This window comes from Pinus tabuliformis, chromosome 8 (assembly GCF_031772625.1).
Source record: "Pinus tabuliformis cultivar Carrire ecotype Pingquan chromosome 8, CPIR1, whole genome shotgun sequence".
Classification (NCBI taxonomy): Eukaryota; Viridiplantae; Streptophyta; class Pinopsida; order Pinales; family Pinaceae; genus Pinus; species Pinus tabuliformis.
In genome coordinates this window covers 727621850-727645195 of record NC_142294.1, presented here as the reverse complement: position 1 = coordinate 727645195, position 23346 = coordinate 727621850, and the positions used below count along the sequence as shown (strand labels likewise).

The 23346-nt window shown below is 36.6% G+C and overlaps 1 protein-coding gene across 2 annotated transcripts in view; it reads left to right on the top strand.

The window, feature by feature from the left end:
* The window catches only part of LOC149237648 (putative E3 ubiquitin-protein ligase RING1a), a 62033-nt gene extending 47460 nt beyond the window's left edge, over window positions 1-14573 (top strand). For both annotated transcript variants that reach the window (XM_089372733.1, XM_089372734.1), the window contains 8 exons: window positions 7864-7922; window positions 11380-11461; window positions 11957-12077; window positions 12264-12305; window positions 12624-13160; window positions 13471-13581; window positions 13718-13978; window positions 14215-14573. In XM_089372733.1, coding sequence (XP_089228859.1) covers window positions 7864-7922; window positions 11380-11461; window positions 11957-12077; window positions 12264-12305; window positions 12624-13160; window positions 13471-13581; window positions 13718-13978; window positions 14215-14241 — 1240 coding nt within the window. In that variant the 3' untranslated portion in view covers window positions 14242-14573. The remainder of the gene's footprint in view (window positions 1-7863; window positions 7923-11379; window positions 11462-11956; window positions 12078-12263; window positions 12306-12623; window positions 13161-13470; window positions 13582-13717; window positions 13979-14214) is intronic.
* The last annotated feature ends 8773 nt before the right edge of the window (window positions 14574-23346 follow it).

The following is a 23346-nucleotide window of genomic DNA, read 5'->3' as shown; positions in this document are numbered from 1 at the left end:
GGTGCAGCACAGTGAGGTGCAACATGATGATGAGGTGCAACACAATGATAGGTGCAGCATGGTGATGGAGTCACCTTGGAGAATCAGTTGAAGCAGCATGTCTTCAACTGAGTTCAGCTACCTCATGTATCATCTTCTTAGAGATGATCTATGCTCTTATTTAGATAAGTCAAAGTGTTGACTTCTGTTGTATATGTACTATCTCTCTCTCTTTCTCTGCTGAACTATTGAAGAACATATAAGAAGAATTGATCAAGGGTTTCCCCACATTGGGGTTTGTCCCTGGCTAGCGCCACATCTTGTGTCCTCTTGTCTTGGCTTGTCTTCTGCGATTTATGTTTATGTTCTATCTGCAATTTACTATTATGCTAATGTGATTGCTAATCTGGAAAAGATATTGAGCTAATTGTGAAAATTGAAATAATTGCTCTAAGCAGAACATACCTAAAATTAACAAATTAGAAATGCAAGCTAATCTAAAATGCTTAAATGAAATGCAAGTAAGTTGTCCCAAAGAAATATTAAATTTGCAATGCTTCAAAGTAAGGAAATGGCGCTCAACAATATATTGCAAATATAACTTTCAAATGGAGATTAGCTTATAAGTAAATTAGAATGATGCAATCAATTTGCTTGAGAAACAAAGTTGTTTCAAGTAGACAATAGAATGCTCCAATACTCAAGATAACAATGTAGCATTTAGAAATGAAGCATGAACTCAAGTATACATGAAACAATTTGTTACACTAAATGGAAATGAATTAGTAAACAAAATTAAAGTTTGCTAGAAATTAAAATGCTTGCATGTGAAGAGTAGATTGCTCAAAGTAAAGTGCTTGTAGCTCAAAGCAATATATAAAATAGAGAATGCAAAGCCTTGAGTTGAATTGTAGGAAACTTATCTAAACAAAATAAAAATGTGACGAGTGAGGTTGTGTAAATTTTAAGCATGCAATTAAAATGGAAACCAAGAGAATGCAAAAGTTAATCCACCCACATATTTCTTTCCATAAATGGAGAGAAGGGATACCATGGGTAAAACCCAAGCTCTCACAAGAAAAATCGATCTTTTATTAGCTTTTTTACAATGAGTAGAAGGCCCCTTAATGGGCTGCCCCAAAGAAGAAGGATAAATTACAAAATAAGAGTCTATAGGAACCAAGATCTCTTTCCAAGAAGTAGCAACCACGGTGGCCAATGAACAAACCTTGAAATCTGAAAATTAAAAGTGCCCAAAGGCCCACGACCAAGCTAATTTTCTGCTGTCCAAGATTGCCCACGACCTCCCTATAGTTGATGCTCAAGTGCTCTTGGGATCCTACAACAAATAGTTAGAGTTTCAAACTTTAGCTTCCTCGATCCTGTCAACACAAAGGGTGAGCATAGTCCATAAATAAATCTGAACTATCTCTACAAAACCAACACTCAAACTTAGTGGAAAAGAGAGAGAAATGTTAGCAAATATAATTTACAAATATTCTACACAATTTAAACTAAGGAATTGGAGCAAAACTCCAATTCTTGTCTAATTTTCAACATGCTCTTCAATTGCAAAATAAAATCGTTATTAGCACAAGAAATTGAGACAAATGATTTTAAATGAAATTGGATTTGAAACACAAGCTAAATGCCAAGGATCTCTGCAACACAATTGTAAGATGAGGCCTTGGGAGATGACAAATGCGGGTTCTTCAATGAACTTGCTCAAGAATGGGATGATTCCTCCAAGAATTTATCCTCATGCTTGAGGCTTGATCCAAGAAATGTTTCTACGCAACTTCAAATACACATTAGATCCATGTGGGTTAAAAGAAATACAATGATAAAAAGATCTTAGAGATTTATTGGAAAATCAACTAAAACTTTCTCTATCTAGACTAAACTCTCAAAACCAAATGCCGATGTGAGATATCTACACATTAACAAATCTCTAAAAGCATAATGGAAACTAATGAACACAATAGCATAAGTGGAAAATGAAACACAATGATCAAGATATTACCATGCTCAAGAAGAACAACACCTCATATGTGAACCTCAAAGTCTTTTATTGCAATAGAACATGAGTGTACATAAGAGCAAAGCTTTCCTAAGCACAATAGCTAGTTTTTCAATGGATACATAGTGAGAGCCCATGGCTCTATTATATAGAAGTTTGAGAGCCAATCCCAAGGCAAATGGTGACAATCCCAAAGCAAATGGGTGACAATCCCAATGCTCCTTCATGCAAATTCGAATTTCCCAAGTGGCATCAAGAATCCCTCAAGCAAAATCGAATTCCATGATGAAATGACAAGTGTAGAAGGGTAGGGACCCATGTGGGGACAATTTTCCACAAAAATCTCTGCCAAATATTTTCCCAAATCCTCCCAAATGTGCATTAACTCTCCAAATTCGAATTTTCCAAGTAAGCAGACTCATTTATTGCCAAAAATCCTATTTCTTTGAGTGGGCCATGTATTTATGATGCAAGGTGTCAAATCATCCTCCACTCGTTCTTTGACTCATTGCTTTGACTAGAGATAATTTCCAAGTCATTTCCATGTCATTTTGTACCATGGAGCTATTTATTTTTCTCCATTTAATTTATTTTTGGTTAAATTTATTGCCAAATTTCCCACTAAACTTAGGAAAAGTGGGATTTGAGGGTCTAAAACACATTTTTAACCCCTCAAAGTGTGTCATAGTAGAAAGTTGAGGGTGAGGTGTAATTTTGATCACACATACCCCATACAACTTCTCTAGACATCACTTATTACATTTCATATACAAAATTTATTTCAATTTCCACCTTGCGGAAAATTTTAAAAATTAAAAAATGACCCCTAAACCTAATCAAATTCCATGATTTTTTTGTGTGATTTAGTATGGTAATATACAATGACTCTAGACACTAGGACTCACCCAAGACCTCACCATCAAGTCGCACTCTGGGTTTGGGGTTATGCTTGGAGGAAAAAACTCAATTAATTATTAAGTCCTTATAAGGATATGATAATTAACCAAGTGAAAAAAAACCTCCTAGAGTAAACTCACTTGATGACAAGGTCCCAAGTTACCTAGGCTTGTTACATGACTAGACTCCTCGTATTAGTATCACTTTTACATTGTCCCCATAGGGCTTGTGGAATTTGAGTACAACATAAAAAGATGAGAAGAAGAAGTAGAGTTGAAAAAAATCTGATGACATGATGAACTACAATGGTACATTGAAGCTTTTGATACACCCTCGGGCATGGAGTCTTCAAAAAAAATTTCAGGTGCAACTTCAGTGGTCAACACATAGCAACCTTATTCAACAACTCCTTGCATCATATCTAGGTCTTGGTCTAGATCACTTCATCGGATCACAGTAGAGCCCAAAGATTGCTCAGACAAGATGCTCAACGAAACTGAACTCGAATCAATCTCCTCAACAAAGGGTCACAAAATTTCATACCTATATCGAAAGCCTATTTCAGACCTTTCCTCAGAGGAAAACTCAGATCTGAATCACAATCCTTTTGAATTGGATTATAGTGCACATACTAACCTATCAAGGAGCTCCAAAAGCAAACCTCATCTCAGTGATTCATTCCTTTTGCACAACACAATTATTTTACAGAGGTTCAAACTATGTCAAGGTTCCATAATAGGCTTAGACATCACCCTTTTTACAATAATTGATTTAGACTTCACTTCAAAAATTTTGCACATCCACAAACCTCTCATTGTTTTGAAAAATTTATACATATGGTGAAGCTCGCATAAGCCATAGAAACTTTATTCATGGATAATTCTTGCCATAGACAACTTGCATATGTGTTACAACCATAGTTGGGATGCCTTGCCATAGTTTGAGCCACATAACAGAATTTGTATTTGCAATAGAGGTTAGATACCACACAGTATGTCTGAGGAAGAATTCGATTGTCTAAGAAAGAATTCAAATGCTCTTGTCTTCTTCGAATTGTTCTTCAATGCCCCCCAGCTCTGATAGCATGTTGATTTTATTAGGGCATTGCTAGAACTAATTTTCTTGAACAATTTACAACTTCAAATGATCATTATTAGTTTTCATTTAACATTACACAGTTAATCAACCATTAGACCATGAAAGAGTAGTAAAAAAAACCATGAAACCATGAGACGAGACAAAAATTAGGTCTGAGGCCAAGGAAAAACCCACAAGGGGAAAACCCAAAAAATTCTTCCTTATGAGAGAGAGAGAGAGAGAGAGTTCATAGTACGCCAATACATCAGAAGCAACTTCTATAGAATAGCCAAACCAATACCCAACAACAAATAGAAATCCCAAAACCCTTCTCTGAAATTTTGACCCTCCTTTTGAAATCTGCTGGATCAGATACATACAAGAAAAATTTGGTGTGTCCAAATGAGGAGCAAGTGTCTCCTATTTATAGACTTGACGAGGGGGTCGAATGGGTGTCTCTTGGGGGCCCAACTGACCTAAAACAATTTGAGGCTGACTTGTAGAATTTTGGAGGGAAAATATAAATTCAAACTACAATTTTCATTTTCTTTGCTTCCATTTATTTACATTGATGGAAATGTCGGCCATGGCTACAATTTTCAACAACTTGATTATCTTATTGTTCTTTGGAAAGCTGTTGGCTTCAAACCCTTGGATGAAACCCTAAGGGAATTCATGTTTCGGTTGTGAAAGATTCAACCCTTGCCGGTAAGTTGGAGAGATCATTCTAGTTTCTCACATCTGGGGTACAGGAGATTCGATTTGGATTGGCTTTGGTGGTGAAACAAATCCACCCCAGCTGATCACGAGGAAAGATCACTCAGATCTTTCACAGGTGCTTATTGCTGAAGATCCATCTCATTGCCAGACTGTGGAATTATTTCAAGGAGGGTTGACTCAATTCCTCAAGCTTGTCCAGCAAGGTCATTTATATGATATTTCAAAACTGCCATCTACGTAGCAAAAATCGTGCCATTAGCCAGGTTCTTAGTAAATTGATTTTGCAATTAGAAGGGGCTACCCAACATGTAATTTCATGATCAGATTTAATAAACAGTTGGCTGAATTTGTTGCAGTGAATTTTATTCATATTGGCTGAGTTAGAAGGGTTTTTCTTACCAATTGCATGTGGTAATATTGCTGGTTTACTTTCGGTATTGCCTTCTTATTTAATTACTTACAAAGTGTTTGAAAAAATGTCTAAATGGTAGAAAATCAAGAAATTACTAGTTAATTAATATTTACAGTAGGGGACATTACATAGTTGTGAGTTCTTAGTGGTTGTACAAGATCATGTATGTTGCAGATGGAAACATTGAGAAATTCAATTTTAGGTTTGTGACAAGAGGGTTCTCCTAGAGAGAGGGAGTGAACTACGAGGAGATATTTGCTCCAATCGCTAAGTGCACTTCCATTAGAACAATTATGTCCTTTGTTTCATCTATGGGATGGAGGATACACCAGATGGATGTGAAGGCAACTTTCCTTATGGGATCATTAACGAAGAAGTGTACATAGAGTAGCCTTATGGCTTTGAGGCAAATAGGAAGAAGTCCCATATGTGTAGGCTTAAGAAAAACTTTGTATGGACTCAAGTAGGCATTGAGAGCATGGTATTCTAGGATCAATGGATATTTACAAGTATGGGTTTCACCAAAAATTCTAACTTACATTATATATTTGTTGAGATTGATCTTCTTATTTTGGTGCTATATACAGATGACTTGTTCTTGACAGGGGCATAGAAGTTCATTGTAGGGTGCAAAGTAGACATGGCAGCTGAGTTCGAGACGGACATGGGCATGATGCATTACTTCTCGGGGTTGGGGGTTTTGCAGAGATAAGGGGAGATTTTCTTTGGTAAGGTAAGTGCGCAGTTCAAATCTTGAAGAGGTTTTCAATGGAAGATTGCAAACCTATGGCTATGCCCATGATCATTAATATGAAGAAGGTGAAAGCCTCAGGTTTAGAGTTAGTGGATCCCACGATGTATAGGCAGTTGATAGGTTCCTTGATTTATTTGGTCAACACTAGGCTAGATATATGTTTTGTAGTGAACACTTTGAATCAGTTCACGATAGAGCCAGGGCCTGGAGCATTGGGTAGTAGAAAAACATGTGCGTAAGTATCAGAGGGACATTGTAGAGTATGGTCTAAGATATCTTGGAGATGGTGAAGTGAAGTTGCAGGGTTATTCAAACTCAAATTGGGTAGACAATGCAATTGACAGGAAGAGCACCTTGGGGTATTTCTTTAGCTTGGGATCAATGATGGTATCATGGTTCAACAGGAAATTGGAAGTAGACTTCCGTGGAACTTAGCTCAATAGTTTCAACTTTCAAGATACATGGTAGCTTGTATTGCTAGTTGTGAAGCTTTTTGGTTTTGCAAATTACTCATAGGGTTGTTTAATCAGGAGTTGGAACTTCATTAATTTATTGTGATAATTAGAGTTGCCTCAAACACTCAGAGAATCCAATGTTTCATGACAGGGCCAAGCATATAGAGATCATATATCACTTCATATGAGACGGGTTTCAAAAGAGATCTGTGAAGCTCCAACTAATCCCTGCAGAGCAACTAGGAGTTGATATTCTAGCCAAGCCCTTGGCAAAAGGGATGTTTGAGGCATTTAGAGATAACTTGGACTGGTGCAGAATTCCTTCCTCTGTAAGAGGGAGTTTTGAGAATTTTAGTTCAGATAGGAACTTTTACCCAGGTTCAATGTGAACATACGAGTAGTTTGAAATATTTTTGAAAAAAGTGATTTTCGAAAAGTATTTCTATTTTGTAATTCACTTTTATACAAAAGCGAGAGTCTTATATTTGGCAGTTGAGTTTAAAAGAGTAACTATTGCATGACTTAGACTAGGAGTGATCTCAAAAACAGATTCTCAACTAAAGGTATAAAGGCATGTCAAGGTCAAGTCTTTCAACACAGTTGCGCAGTTGAGCGGGTTGAATGATTGAAAGGGAGGGAGAGTGCAGGCAGCCAAGAAAGTGGCATTTTCGGGCAGCACACAGTCCCACGTAGTTGTATGGAACAATTCTGTACATCTGCATGGAAGTCCCTACAATCATATGGACATAACCGTACAGATCCGTACAATCGCATGGAACCAATATAGCAGAGTTGTATGGTAGTGTTGCAGTCCGTACAAGTGTAGTACAGTAGAGAACTGTTTATGTTTTTTCAGCTGGTGTGCCTCTCAAGCAGCTTGTATAAGCTTAAGCTCAAGGTGATTTTGGTAAACTGTGCAGTGCTGTTTTTGTGGGCAGTGTGTGGAGGTTTCCTTGTGAGTTCTCCAAGGAAATGAAAAGCTGATTTGAAGGAGTAATTACCTATGTATGTGTGAAATTAATTTTATGCATCTGCTATTTAATTTTTAGCTATTGTATGATTGATGCTATGGTTTGAAATTTAATTTCAGCATTGATTAAATTCAACGATCTACTTGTTTGATTGAAATAATAAAGACATTAATAATCCTGGGCTTGAAATTTTAACGTCCAGAGAAGTGCTATTTGTAAAATGGAAGGAAAATAGGACAAATTTTCAGACATCTTTGAAATATTTCGCTGATAATAAGTTACTTTTATTCAGTTCAACTGCCTGAGTTTATAGAAGGCTAATTCAGTAATTAATAATGTGTGTTTTTCTGTACATTAAGAGTATTGGTATCTCTCATACAAAACCAGGGTTGCTATTATAGTCGTTATTTTGGATCAGATAGATACCTGGAAAGAGTTTCAGAGAAGTATCTTGGATTTTATTTATTTATTTTTTTCTGTTATTCATGAAAAATAGACAGTGGTGGAACTGTTAAAATAATTATCATCCTTTTCTGGATAATCAGATCTATTTACTGATTGTGTTTGCTGTTTCACAGGTATGTTGTGGTCAAACTGTCTGATATTCGTAAGGAAGTGCAGTGTCCTATCTGCCTGGGTATGGTGCTTTTTTTTAAATAAAATACTTCTTTTAAACTATTAAGATGATCAGAGTATGTACATACTGTTGAAGGAAATGTAATTAGGTTTGGTCTTCATAAATGTACTTTTGATATTTGTACTTATTCAAGAAAAGAAATATTATTTTTATAATATATGTCAATGAGTTTCTTGCTGATTGAAATAGGTCTAGCACTATTTAAAGTGCTATAGGTGAGTCAAATAGTCAAAAGAATAAGTTGAAGACCTTAAGGGCATGTTATATCTTGTATGTATATGTATTATGGTCAAGAGAATTCCTCCAAGCAAAGTCACAAGCATCCTCCAAGCTATGACATCCTAAAAAGAAGAAATCTGAAGCATAAGAGCAGTCCTCAAGTCGGCCTACAAACAAGTTGACAAGTCGGCCTAAACGGAGGGACAGACCTCTATATATAGAGGCTGTCCACTCCTCCATAACGTATTCAAGTACTCTCTGAAATCTGCGAAGGTGAAAGGCAAGAAAGAGTGAAGGAAAAGGGTCTCCAAGGGCAGCAAGGAAGAAGGGTATACCACCGAAGTTAAGAGGTCTGTTTTAGGGCTGCTGCAGTCACACGTGCGAAGGAGAGGGTCTCTCTGCTGTCATAGCAGCCCTCTATCACAGTCATACAAACTCCATTGTTTGGGTTAAGATCATAGGCCTAAAGAGCCTCCCACTCAAGCGAGAAAGCAAGGAAGGATAGCGAAGTAAATAGGGCTGATCTGAAGCTTATTACAGTCACACGTGTGAGTGAAGGAGGGCTAACTATGGTCATCACAGCAGCACTATCACAGCCACATATATCTCACTGTTTAGGGTTCAAACTAGGCCTATCTCTTAAGCGTGGAAGAAGGGTATGCAAGCGAAGAAAGGAAGACAAGTCTAACATAGTTTTGTGAGGAGAATCACTCACATATGTGGAGAATTAGGGTTGCATTGTTGCTGCCCTAAGTCTGCAACAGTTGCCGGAAGAAGTGCCGAAGGGAGGAAGACGAAGTGCTGCAAGAGGAAGTGATCTTGAAAGGACTTGACTTGTGCTTGGAGGATATTCTTGTCAGGGGTCTAGGGTTTGGCATTGATCAATAGAAGCTTCAATAAGAGAAATTCAAGAAAGGGTTTTCCTCTCAAGCGAAGAGAGGTTTTGGCCCTGGCAGAGAGCCAACCTCTTGTGTTCTTGTTTTTATGTTTTGGTAGCAGTTTGATGAAGTACACACATATGCATTAATAATAATAAGAAGAAGATGAGCTAACAAGAAAAGTAAAGACTCCACAAATTGTTATCAAGTAACGAAGAATCACACTAGACCACTTTGCCCTAGATTCTTCAACACATACAGGGCATTTTATACAAAAAGATGGGCTGCATTGGTACCCTCAACAAGCCAACAATCAAAGTTGTGGTATCTCAAAGTGAAAAATTGCCAGACAGGCTTAATGGTCAAGCCAGAACATATTGGAGTCATTAAAATTATCAAACCATGCCAGCTGCTCCACAGAAATTAAAAATTCCTAAAAAACAGAAACAAAAATTAATCTGTAGTTGCAATCATGCCTGCATGGGCAGCAGATCATCACAGTCCATGGGGGGTGCCCCTCAATCATTGGGGAGGTGTATGACATTTTAAGAGCTTAGGTAAAAACAATATAGCAATCACTGCTTGAAAACATAATTGCTTACAAGTAGATATTATTAAGTATAACTAATATACATACGATTTATGTGCTTTGATGCAAACTGATAGCTTATCACTTCTTTTGCTGGCTTTCCGGTTGTAAGTTAGTTGTAATATGTGAGTTTAGAACTACATATAACTTCGTAGAAACTGTTTGAAGAGGGTCACTAGAAAGAGGTTGACCTTTATGTGCTTCATGATCTGGAAATTTCAAAAAATTAAAATCATTAATAGAACAATAAAGGAACAGCAGTAAAAATAGGAATTTTGAAATTTTTACCCAAACATAATATATCAAAAATTTCCTTCCCAGCTTATACATCTTTATCTAGATATTGTCATTTTGTCGTTTCTCATTGCTTTAGAAATTCCATTTTGTGAAAAAAGTAACATTTTCAAAATCCATGCCCGTTTCCTTTTCCAGCTACTACACACTGACACAAAAATAAATAAACTTGTTTGTGTAGTTTTTGATTGTCTCTGTCAGGTCTTATTGGAGAATAGCTTTTTGAAGATTGGTTGTTTTACTTCAATGCTTTGACATTTTGTTTCCTCTTAAGAAAATTTTGTGCTTTGGTCATTAGTTTTGTTGAAAATGTTACTAGTGTCAGTCTTCATAATATAATTTTATCATTGATGTATTTATCATATTCATTATTATTATTATTTTATTTTGGTCAAAGCATGTTCTTCATGCTTATAAGAGTAAAAAAGAAATTATTTTGAGTCAAAGAAAATGTACTTGAGTCATGTCCCATTTGGACATTTGTAAGGAAAAGAATTTTGAATATTTATTGAATCAAAGTCCACCAGAATGTACAAGTCAGCTCAGTCCTCTAAGAGCCACCTATTCGACCTCCTGGACGGATATATATAGAGGACAATTTGATCACTTCGAATGACATACTATCATCATCATCATCATACATATCTTCTGCACCTAACTAATGAAGAAAAGGATGAAGAAGAAGGGGAGGAAGAGCTCGCACATGTGGAAGAATTTCTGTGAAGAAACACTGAATTTCTGATATAGTTGCAGGGCTGAATTTTAGAGCTTATTGCAGGCCCGAAATTTCAGGAGGTTGACCAGTTTGACCTATGTTGATTTTGACTTTGGAAATGACTTGGAGGAGGGCTGGACTTGGAATTTTGGTGGCAGTTCTGGTCTTGGTCTTGGTCTTGGATATCTCATTTTGATCTGATTCTATAAGAGAAGGATTGTTGTTGGGTTTTCCCCCTTGTGGGGTTTTGCCCTGGCTTGGAGCCTAATTTTTGTGTCTCTTGTCTCTTGTGCATTATGTTCTTTATATTTTGCTAATGTGTAATAGCTTGATAATATAACTAAACAAGTTATATACTAAGAAAAAAATGATATCAGTCACAAGTAATTACCATGATAAGAAATTCTATTATCTATCAGAATTTCAACAAGTTTCATGCCACTGAAATTATCTCCCATCTCCACAAAAGGACATTCTTTTCACATACTTTCGATGCCTAGATTTGATTTTGCTCATGGTGAAGAAAATCTTCAAGTTCTCTTAAAGGTGATTCTTTTTCCCCATTGCATGAGTGCTTGCCGAGAATGTTGACAAAGTTGTTAAATCAGCCATTGCCTTAACTTTTTAAATTTAATGTTTTGAATCTTCAATTCCTTAACCCCAATAACTCCGTTAAAAAGTAGGCAGAAATTTATCACCACTTAGTACTTTATCTGCTTAGTCTCTAAATTAACATCAAAATGCAATCTTATTATGTGCCAGGAATTATCCGAAAGACAAGGACGGTGATGGAATGTCTCCACCGCTTTTGCAGAGAATGTATTGACAAGTCAATGCGTTTAGGGTATGTTCTCAAAATATAGTTTAGTTTACATTAGAAAGAAATTGATTATATAAACACACACACACATGGGCGTGCATCTATGTATTTTTTTTATCTGTTCTCTGGAAATTTTTGGTGAACTTCCAGCAGTTCTGGACACCCATGCCTGTGTCCCCCAGCTCCTGATCGTGGAAACACTGGATGTATTTTTGAGTCCCAGTGACCTACTTATTGTGGTCATTGGTTGGACATTAATAAAATTCTCTTATATTATACGGAAAAATATATAGACATAGGTCATTATTACTATATATAGATGTTAAACTGTTTTAACTAGCTGTCATCATGGAAGGTTGCATTCTGTCTGACTGTTGTGATTTATTGTGGTACTGATTGTCATTGAAATAATTATAACATTTTCTCCATGGGACCAGGTGAGAACCTGATATGGAAGTATATTTAGGTCTCAGATTTAATTGGTCTAAGGAATGCTCATGGTTTTTCTGGTCATCTTAGGAACAATGAATGCCCTCAATGTCGTACACACTGTGCCAGCCGCAGATCATTGAGAGATGATCCAAATTATGATGCTCTGATTGCAGCAATTTATCCCGACCTTGATAAGTATGAAGAAGAGGTCAGTAGTTACATAGCTCTTTGATTTTCTAACCCTTGTTGAATTCTTCCATAATGTTTTGATGCAATGGATATCTTATCTCAGCGTTTACTCAATTTGGTGACTTTCTTCTCTTTTGTGTTTGTTCTTTTGCATCCATAACTAGGAGAAGCCATACATTTTCTGATTGGTATGTCCTCTGTGTAGGAGTTGGCTTTGCATGAAGAAGACAAATGGCTCAACAAGCAGGTAGGGTCTCACTGAATCATGTTTTTAAAGGAAAAGTGCATCTTATATTTCATTAATGCACGTAGAAGGATATATCAAATAATCATACATCAGCAGCCCAAGGCATGGACAGGAGGGTGCCTGTTCTTTGTGTTCAATCCTTTATTTTTACTGAAAAAATTTGCCTTGCTTGGTAGTCTGAAATCATTATTATTTTGAACCATTGACTGGAGAATCCACAGTATGAACATTTTTATACCAACGTTTCAAATTCCAAATGGGATCCATCATCATTATTATTTTTATCAGCTTTGACTTTGGATGAAGGTTTCATGACAGATCCAGGCAAATATTGCACAAACATACCGGCGACAATCAGAAGCTCTTACCAGGCGCCGTAACACTGCTAAGGTCACTGCAGCAGCTATTGTTAGAAAGGCACATGGAAAATTTCGAAATGGTCAGACTGGAAGCAAAAGTGGAAGGAAACGACAAAAGAGAAGTGTGTCTACTGATGTTGATGAACACACTGCACTGAAGCATTCTTCTTCTGATGAAGATTCTCAAGAAATTAGGCATCAAAGTGAAAAAATAATACCAAGTTCTTTACCTGAAACTTCAGCAAACACAGATAATAGCAATGATGACTGTGATGAAATAAATCATGGCCAAGCAGAAGTGAGCAGAGAAAGCACTGGTGGCTCTCATCAAATAAAGGGAAACATAGAAGTATTGGTTTGGGGTAAGGGTGGTGCACGGACCAATATGCGATATGGAAGTGTAAGTGGCTCAAACAGCAAGAATGTCCGTGGCATGCGTGTTGCTAAGATGGTCAATTATCTTTTGTCTAAAGCCCGTGAAGAAGATGAGAATGAGGTAGACAAATATCTTTAAGATATGTATGGTAATTGATGAATGTCAAGTCCTTAACAAAGTGATTCAGAAATGTACAGTACTCAAACCTAATTTCTCAACCCAAAAAGGAGAAAAATTCTATCCATCTAAAGAACAGTTAGGCTTTTCCAGTCTGAATGGTGACTAGCTCATTTAAGGGTTGATTTTGGACACTAGTTAATGGGAGCCCTTTGTATAACAAGCATTCCCATTAATATTGATGTTTGCTCATAGTTATTTTTCCTGCATACTAACAGATCTTAGTTTTTGTCTATTTCCTATTGGCTTGCAGTTTGATATACAGTTCACATTGTTGCCGGTTGAAAATGATGGAAGCCTTCCGAGTTTGGAGACACCATATGTCTGTTGCCCTCCAACTGTATCCGTGAATCACTTGTGCAAAGTAAAACATTTACGTTATCCAAGCCTTACAAGGGTTTTGTTTCATCAAATTTTAGTTTGTGTAAACTAGGAAATATCTTCCAGCACAAGTTCCCTTTCTTTTCTGGAGACTTATTTTAGTCTATTTGTGTATCCAGTTACTTGCCCTTCATCTTTCTTTGCCAGCTGAAGATCTAGAAATTGTTGTGGAGAAACAAAGAAATCTTATTGAACCGGGATCAGAGAGTAAATTCTCACATCTGGGCAAGCCAGGAAAGGGAAAACCCACACTTGGTGCTTCAGACAATCAAGGAGTTATTGAGATCCTGCAGCAAGAAGCAACCCTTGCAGAGGTCCTGGAACGAGAATCAACACTTGCAGAAATCTTTTCTCATTATACAGAATGTCGGGGTAACCTTGTATGTGTATTTCTTCAAATTTCTGCCAGTAATATTGTTGATGAAAATTTTCCATTTGGAACATTGTCTTAATGTGCAATATTTCTGTGCTTGTTGCCTTAATGTCACTATCAGAAAATGTTTTAATTGATCCATGTCTGAATGAATACACAGCTTTTGAAAAATGAAATTGATGATGTCATTTTACTAGCATATGAGATTTCAAAGTTTCATATATTTTGCTCGTGCTTTTCTAGGCTTTGATGTATCGGCGCAAGTTGTGACATGGACATATGCAAGGATCTCATCATGTTGCCATTCCATGCAAAATATTTCCAGGCACCAAGAGAGGATTGTTGCCGTTTGTAAACTACTATATTACATGTAGTTTGGGACTAACCTCCATGGTTGACAAGCTTGACAAATCATTGTTTCCAAGGTACATTGTAAATTAATATTTTTTTTGTTATGTAAATAATGAAAACATCATTCATGTGGAAAATGATATACTAGCCAACATATTTTAGAACTTCTAAAATGCAGACATAGTGACGAAATTCACCAATCCCACAAGCTGAAAATAAAACAAAGGAAAGATAAGGTGTGGGATTATTTATCTAGCCTCACAGTCTAAGTTGCATGAAATGTCTGAAAGTTTTTGTAAGGGGTTTGGCTGGAAACGTGATTGCCCCCCTACCAAATGGAAATGTATTCTCTCTCTCTATTATATATATATGATTTTTTTTTTACAAATAACACATTATCTTGCCAGAAAGAAAAGAATGACACACAATAATGACATTTTGAAAGGAAAATCATGGTATATATTAACATTCATAGGTGCTTATATGATGCAAATTCCAAGATTAGCTTTTATTGACGAGGCTATACATTGAAGATTCCAAAATCAACCTTTATACATGAGGCTATACATCCAAAATCAGCCTTTATACAGGAGGCTATATGTGCTAAAAATGAAATAAAAGATGAGCTAAAGACAAGTACAATTACATACCCTAATAAACCTCTTACTTGTCCTCATCAACAAAAATAGACAAGATACTTGTTCAGCAGAACTAGAGCATGGATTGGAAGAAGAGGCAGTTCTACTCATCGTTGCATCAGTACAAATATCAAGAGCAGCAAGAGTTTTAATTTTCTTTTAAATGAATGTAAAATTGGATAATTAGTTTGTTGAGTGAATCAAAATAGAATTTAATGATAAATTTAGCTGTTTTTTCGGCCATAGAAGGCCCCACGCCCTCCTTGGGTGCTTGAGTGTGCCTGCAAAAGATTAAACCGCCCATGGATTTGCATGGAAACGCAACATTTTTCGGCTGAAAGGCCTCCAACCATACCATACAGTGTTTTCAAATCATAAAATGCCATATAGTATGTCTGGCAGCATTTCGGCCATGTTTTGGCCACCTTTTGATGTTTTGGCGAGTTGCTGGTAGGGGTATGCCAGGTTGTGGGCCATTTCCTGCAGCATAGCTCACATTTTAATGGCTGAAATCACTGTATTTTTTTCTCTGCAACTGCAATCTTTGTCATAACTTGCAGTATAATCTCTTGGCTTTTTATTTAATCTCTGCTGTTACGTTTTGAGCATGCTCTTCGCTTTGCCAATTGTTGTCAGTGATCAGTATATCTGTTATTGCTATTTATGGATATAGTTTTTCATAATTATGCAGCATGTCAGGTCTCATCTCAATCTTATAATTATTAGGGGAATGAATTTTGGGGGCAGCTCGAGAAACCCCCAAATTTCATGTGATGAACCCCAAAAATGTAAATAAATCAGAATATATATATATATATATATATATATATATATATATATGGGGATTGGTAACTAGAACACAATCATCTGTGTGACCAGGGGTATATGGGAATCGGTAACTAGAACACACAATCATCCGCGCGACCAGGGGTATATGGGAATCGGTAACTAGAACACACAATCATCCGCGCGACCAGGGATCACACTGCACTGCTGCCACTCTAATCCCTTGGCCTGATATAATAGCCCGCGAACCATATTGGGCTAGACTATCCAGGATTCATGCTATGGTGGGAGGCATTAACACCATCAGTTCCAAACACCCGGGCTGCCCAACGCACTAAAGGGGACCGAGTTAGTGTATTTTATGTCAACAAAATGTCACTTGTGGGAATTGAACCTAGTTGGGGAGAAATAACAATCATTCTTCCCAATCGCCCAGGCTAAACCCAATTGACAATTCAGAATTCAATATTTATTATTATAGGCTAAACCCAATTGAAAATTCAGAATATAATATTTATTATTGTATTTCAAACTATAATAAATAAAGCCATACATCCATAATTCTTGTTGAGACATTATTCTCATTTAGAAAAAATGTTTTATCAAGAAAGCAACTTTCCTGCTGCAAATCATGTTGCGAAATCTGGTCACTAAAGTAAACTAAAACCAACAAACAATAAGATGAGTGAAAAATTGTTGGAAATACTGAGAGGGGTGAATCAATATTTCACTTACAATTGGTTAATTATAGAATTTTAGAGCATTAACATAACAATAGAACAGTAATCAACAACACATCACAAGTGCAGCACACAACAAATTTTAGGTGGAAACCCTTCCGGGAGGAAAACCACCGAGTGCTTTTTCTAATATTTTTATGAGTACAAAAATATGCTTCAACTCCAACTGAAAACAAAGCCCCACCTCCCTAGTACTCTAGGAAAGCATTCAAGTTTATCAGGTAGCTCCAACTGTTGAAAGGATCCACCTACACCCTATTTTTACTAGCTCCAACTGGAATGATGCTCTGATGCCCTGGTTTTATCAGCTACACTTGATAGGATCCTCCAACACCCTATGAACTCCAACTTGCCCTAGCACCACCCTGCCGCCCTGAAGTATTTTCAGGCTACAACTTGAAAGAGACTTCACTCTCCTACCTTGCACCACCCAACCACTCTGAATATGATAATAAAATAGACAAACCACTGTGGGCTCCTGTACCAGGGATAATGACCCACTTACAAAGGTATTCAGTAAAACTCTTACTGCTAATATGTACTTCAGATGTACAATAAAAACCAGACTTCTTCAATTGCTACAAAATGATGTGATAATGAAACTGAGCAAGAATTTCTGTACCTCAGATCTGCTGATCCAATGATGCGTTCAAATTGTGCTTTCACTACAGGACTGACCTTTGCCTTTACTGTCTCAAGTACTGATACTTCTGCCTCAACTGCTGAAGATGAGTCCTTGACCTTGAAGACCTCTTACCCTCATTCACTTTAAAGCGACACTCAGAGACTTGTATATATACCAGAGAGTAATCAAATCCACTTGTGTATAAGGTTTAACTCCACAAAATAGTGCACTGAAGAAGACAACGGTGAATAAATGATCTACAATATATGTACTTTTGAGGGTTGAAAAAGGTCTGTCACACCAGTCAAGATCGAACCTTGTATATACCTTGTTCCATAGAAAAAGGGAGGCCACAGGTACTCAACAGAGACCCTTAAACAACATTCATTAAAGTGATTAAGCCAATCAACTTCAGTATTAGCTTGAGATCTCAACTTTGCTTGTTTTGTGTCAAAATTGCTACAACGAACCTTTAAGCATGAGAATTACTCCTTGTAACTGACTTCTGAAAATTCAACAGACTTCTGAAAAGGGAAGTCAACTCACCTTGTCTCTGATTTGCCACACGATTTGTTTTGACCTCTGGTGCAGGCCTACACAGCCTTAGATGAATACGCTCTTGGCCAGATGCTTGAGTAATGCCCAGAGTACTGAAAATGCATCAGATGGTGACCAGCAAACAAATATCCTGAGCAATGAAATTCCTCAATACAAAATTTGCCTCAGGATTGATGACTGATTGGAACCGATGACTTCCTTTTGAGGTGTGAATTATAGGAGCTGGAAGGTTTTAGATCTGTTGAATATGTTCCAAAATTGCCACAGAAATGTGCCCTAAGTGGGCCGAATCACCCTACTTCAAGACTGTCTCAGAAGCTGATCAGGTTTAAGATTTCTCTTCCAAGACAAGGCTTGAATGCTTGCATAACAGACTTCAATTAATGCCTTGAAATAGCCTCAGGAGAAGGGCTGAGTGTTTGTTTACAAATCTGCTATTAAAGAGAAACATATAGCCTTCAAAAACCTCAATGGATCACCCTTAACAAAAGCACTTCAGAATCTGGCCTGTTGCTTGAAAGTTGCTCTCGGATCTCTGGTTAGGGCTTGTAAAACCCACAGAACTAGGCTAATAATTAGGTCTCGGTACTGTAGGAAGGGCTGAATATCATATAGAAAAAGCCTTGAGTAAATATCACAGATCTGTCATTCTTGAACTCAGACTTGCCCTACTACAGAGGGCTGAAGACTCAGATTAAATCAACGAAATTTCTCAGATGTTTCTTAGTGCCCAGCAAAGTCATAAACCAAGAGATATCAACCTTAAACCCAAAAACGTCAGCCTCCTTCAGATATTCGGGACTACTCCAGGCTTACAAAAATCTCTGAAAGATGTTTCAAAAGAGCTTCAATCGATGCCCTTGGAGGAAGAATGAACCTCTTTATATAGTGATGAAGAGGGGCTCTTTCATGATCCAGGAGGGAAAATAAAATTTAAAAAGTTTGAATTTCAGTTTTAATTTTTGGAGCCAGAAATTCCCACCAACTTTAGTACCATTAAAGTTTGAATTTGAATTTTAGTTTTTGGAGCCAAAAATTCCCACCAACTTTAGGACCATATTTATTTAAATTTTGATAAATTACTTTTGAAGAAATATCCCTCCATTTTGACTTTGACTAGAATAGGATAGGCTCATTTAGTTTAATTTTCTTGGATAATATAAAATTTGCTTGTAGCACCTCCTTTGGGTTTTCGTGGCCACTAAATGGGGTTGCAATCTTTGACGAGGCATATCTCCTCAACCGTGAGGAGTTATGAGGCATGCCATATACAGTTGGAATCGGCATGACGAAAAGAGTCAGATGATGAGGGTTTCGTGATCAGAATCACTGTCCTTTAGATCCATTTTCCTCAACAAGTGTGGGGCTTCTTCTGGCACTTCTTGGGTTGGCATCAATGACAACCACTTTTCAACAAAAATACTGCATCCAAGGAAATAAAGATTGTTATACATTTATTTTTGACATGACATTATATACAAGACTGAGGGAAATAAAAATTGTCTGGTTGGGAGAGATGAGAGGAATGGGACTGCAGAAAAATTACTGCAAGAAAGACTGAAGTAAGGTTCTTTATATGAAAACTAACATTTTCATTTTTATTTTTTAGTTTTTGAAAAGAATGGAAACAGATCATTTACTCAAACAACTTGGACGAGGTCAAGAGAAAAGTAGGAAAGGGCAATTGTATCAATCCACGTATTCAACACAAAATGATACTAAACTAACCTGGTTAACACTGAGGTAGGAAAGGGCATTGTATCAATCCATGTGTTCAACACAAAATGATAGTAAACTAACCTCGTTAGCACGGAGACTTTAGTGGAAAAGAAACAGTACTACCAGTGGCCTTCAACGAGATGAGGGATGTCTAGAGGAATGGGACTGCAGAAGAGCTATTGAGGGAAAGACTGAAGTAAGGTTCTTTATAAGAAAACAAACATTTTCAAAAAATTTCTGTGAAAAAAATGGAGGCCTATCATATTCAAACAACTTGGAAGAGGTCAAGAGAAAGGCAGGAAAGGGCATTGTATCAATGCATGTGTTCAACACAAAATAATACTAAACTGACCTGGTTAGCACCAAGACCTTAGTGGAAAAGAAACAGGACTAGCAGTGACCTCAAATGAGATGAGGGATGTCTAGGGCCTAGGCATGACTCGATGGAGTTGAGGGACATCGCCAGATATTCCCCCATCCCAGCAACACTGAAAAATTGAAATGCAGAGGACACATCCCCTACTCCTGGGGTCTGTCCTCGCAGAAGGTTGAAATAAATGATATTTTGTAGATTCAATTTGTCATCCATTCAGTTGCTTTCCATTGCACTTCATCTTCTGTTCTGGAATAGCAAATGCTAAAGTTGTAATTTTTTAACAAATTTAGGTTGTATACAGATTTAAATGTATAGCGCTAATAAAATTACAACTTTGAAAATTACTTATTATCTAATTGATTTAAAAAATGGAAAACATTGTTGGCCTTTTGCAAGTAGAAAGATTTATGGATTCAAATAACTTTTCCTTTTCTATATACAGATATCTTGCCAACATGCATTGCTTCATTAGTGAGGCTGATGGACTGTTAAATCATTCCCCATGGTTCCAATCTCTCTGTGCTTTTCCCCTCTTAGATCTGTTACTTGAACCAAATGATGTCCTTCCTCTGCAGTTGTGGTCCCCAGGGATATGTTTCTTATAGCACTGAATAAAAAACGATTTGTAACCCACTTATAACATCATAGGTTCAAACTGTGAATCAAAGAGTTTGAACTAGATTGAAAGCAAATAGCATTATTTTTATGAGACAAATAATGACCAAAAACAGATTGAATAATTATCGTGCTCTATAAAATTAGCCCCTAATTCACAACTTGTAGAGACAAACCATCCAACTACTTTTCCATCGTAGCAAAAAATAGTAGAATTTAAAATTGTGTTCTTCCTTTCATTTTTTGGGTTCCACAAATAGAATGGCCATAACATCGTTGCTGAATTGTTAAAAACATGTGCAGATGCTGTTGATTAAATGCCAAATGTAGATAAAATTGGTGTCCAATGATATGATCGGGATAACAAAATAATGTAAATAAATCAGAATCAAAGGTCTATTACACTGGCACAGAGCTGAAAAAATTTGCTTTATTTTCTTGGCTGATTCTGATTATGATTTATAGAATTGTATAAGCTTATGATTTATAAACTCGAAGAAGCTTGTGCTTGAAGTGGCACTATATTCTATTAACTAAGTCATGCCAATGATTTGAGTACTTTGTGGTCAATGTAGGATGAAAAAGGTGATATCTTGTCAATCTATATTGATAGTAGGTTTGTCATTGTTTAACTTAATAAAATTTTAACTTCAGAGAATATAAATGCAAATTTTGAAATTAGTTTAAAACCCAAATAGCATGTGACTTTCAGATATAATTTAAAAGATTGAAGTATAAATATGATATTACAATTTTATTGTTCCATTGAAGGAGGAGGTAGTTACCATGAAGTGACTAGTTCTAAGTTTTGTCCACCTATTACTTGCAATTATCTAATAATGTGTTTAGTAACAAATAATTATTAATTTGTATCGATTAAATTGTTGTGCTGACATTTTAGTATATCTAGATATTAGTGGAAATCATAAGGTTAATAATCTAACCTCCCAATTTTGTGGAAAGGGAACACATTTGTCATGTACTTTTGCAATTTTTAGTTAATAAAGTTTTACCTTTATTTCACTTCGTTGGCTTATGTTATATGTTATGTGGAAAGGGAAAACATTTGTCATGTCCTTTTGCAATTTTTAGTTAATAAAATTTTACCTTTATTTCACTTCATTGGCTTATGTTATATGTTATGTACAACTTCAATTGCTATGCATGTCATTCAACAACATCACCATCTGAACTTTTATGGAGGCTTTTCTTCATGACTTGCAATAGAAAGAAATTTAATATGCAAGTATGATTGAGTATGTATTCAACTTACTTTTTCAAGTAAGGGAACAAGATTGGTGACCCTCTCCATACAATTGGTCACCACACCCTATAACACTTGAAAGTAAAGCTTTAGGGATCATTAATAATCAATAATGTAACCATTGGTTAGTACTAAAAAGAAAATCAATCATATATATATATATATATATAAATAATTTTTGGAAATACTATCTTGGGAAACTTTTATACACTTCATTTCGATTATGGTTCCTAGTGAAGTGAACAGTGTAGATAGTGTGCCTAATCTTGTGGAAATTGAACTCGTGACCTCCACAAGATTATTGATAATGTATTAGCAACAATGACATCAACTAATTGAGATAACCCTAGGACTAACGGATTTTTCTTTGGGGAACCTCCCTCTCTCTCTCTCTCACTATATATATATATATATATATATATAGTGAGAGAGAGAGAGAGAGGGAGGTTCCCCAAAGAAAAATCCGTTTCTCCTTACTCATGAAAAGACATGTAATGATACACTCAATATTAGTTTTTTCTATACTTGAAAAAAACAAATAGTGTAGACCAAAAAACTAGATAGAGCAACAACAATAATGCTGTTAAAATATTAGGGTATTTACCAGTTTGTCTAAGAGGAAACCTAATGCCCTCATCAAGATAAAATATCGACATATCATTTTTACATTATACCAGAGGCCCAAACCTTGGATGGACTGATAATAAAATTTACCTATATTAGATATCATTTTGGGATTCAACTGCGTTAAGTAAGATCATTCACGTATGACCATTTCCATGAGAGGTAGTCGTAACTAACTAATTTCTCATGATTTTTGAATAGTTCACTTAGCACTCATTGCATCGGGTGATGCTCACAGGGGTGAAGAAGTGGGATTGAAACTAATGAAATGTGGAGAACGAATCACATAGCATCAATTATCACTTCCGGGGCTTGCACCCGGTAACCAGGACTTCCCAGGAGGTCACCCATCCCAGAACTCCTCTGGCTCAAGCGCGCTTAACTATGGAGTTTTTTCCCCACAATCAAGCCCACTTAGCTTGCTACCCCATTTGCAAAACCTTAGCAAGTATTGTGCCTCATGAACCATTCAAGTAGAGATCCCTTGACTCTTTTTGAATTTAAGTATGGGGGTTTTACGCAGTGCATTATATTAGATATCATTTTGGGATTCAACTGCGTTAAGTAAGATCATTCACGTATGACCATTTCCATGAGAGGTAGTCGTAACTGACTAATTTCTCATGATTTTTGAATAGTTCACTTAGCACTCATTGCATCGGATGATGCTCACAGGGGTGAAGAAGTGGGATTGAAACTAGTGAAATGTGGAGAACGAATCACATAGCATCAATCATCACTTCCGGGGCTTGCACCCGGTAACCAGGACTTCCCAGGAGGTCACCCATGGAATCCCAAAATGATATCTAATATAATGCACTGCGTAAAACCCCCATACTTAAAATTTACCTATGTTTAAAGAAAATTTGTTTGGTGGTGGGAAGGGGGGGGGTTGGGGGGTTGGAGTGGGAGAGAGAGAGGGAGGTTCCCTAAAGAAAAATTTGTATCTCCTTCCTCAAGAAAATATATTTAATGGTTCAATACTAGTTTTTTCTATACAAATAGTTTAGACCAAAAAACTAGATAAAGCAACAACAATAATGTTGTTAAAATATTAGGGCATTTATTGGTTTGTCTAA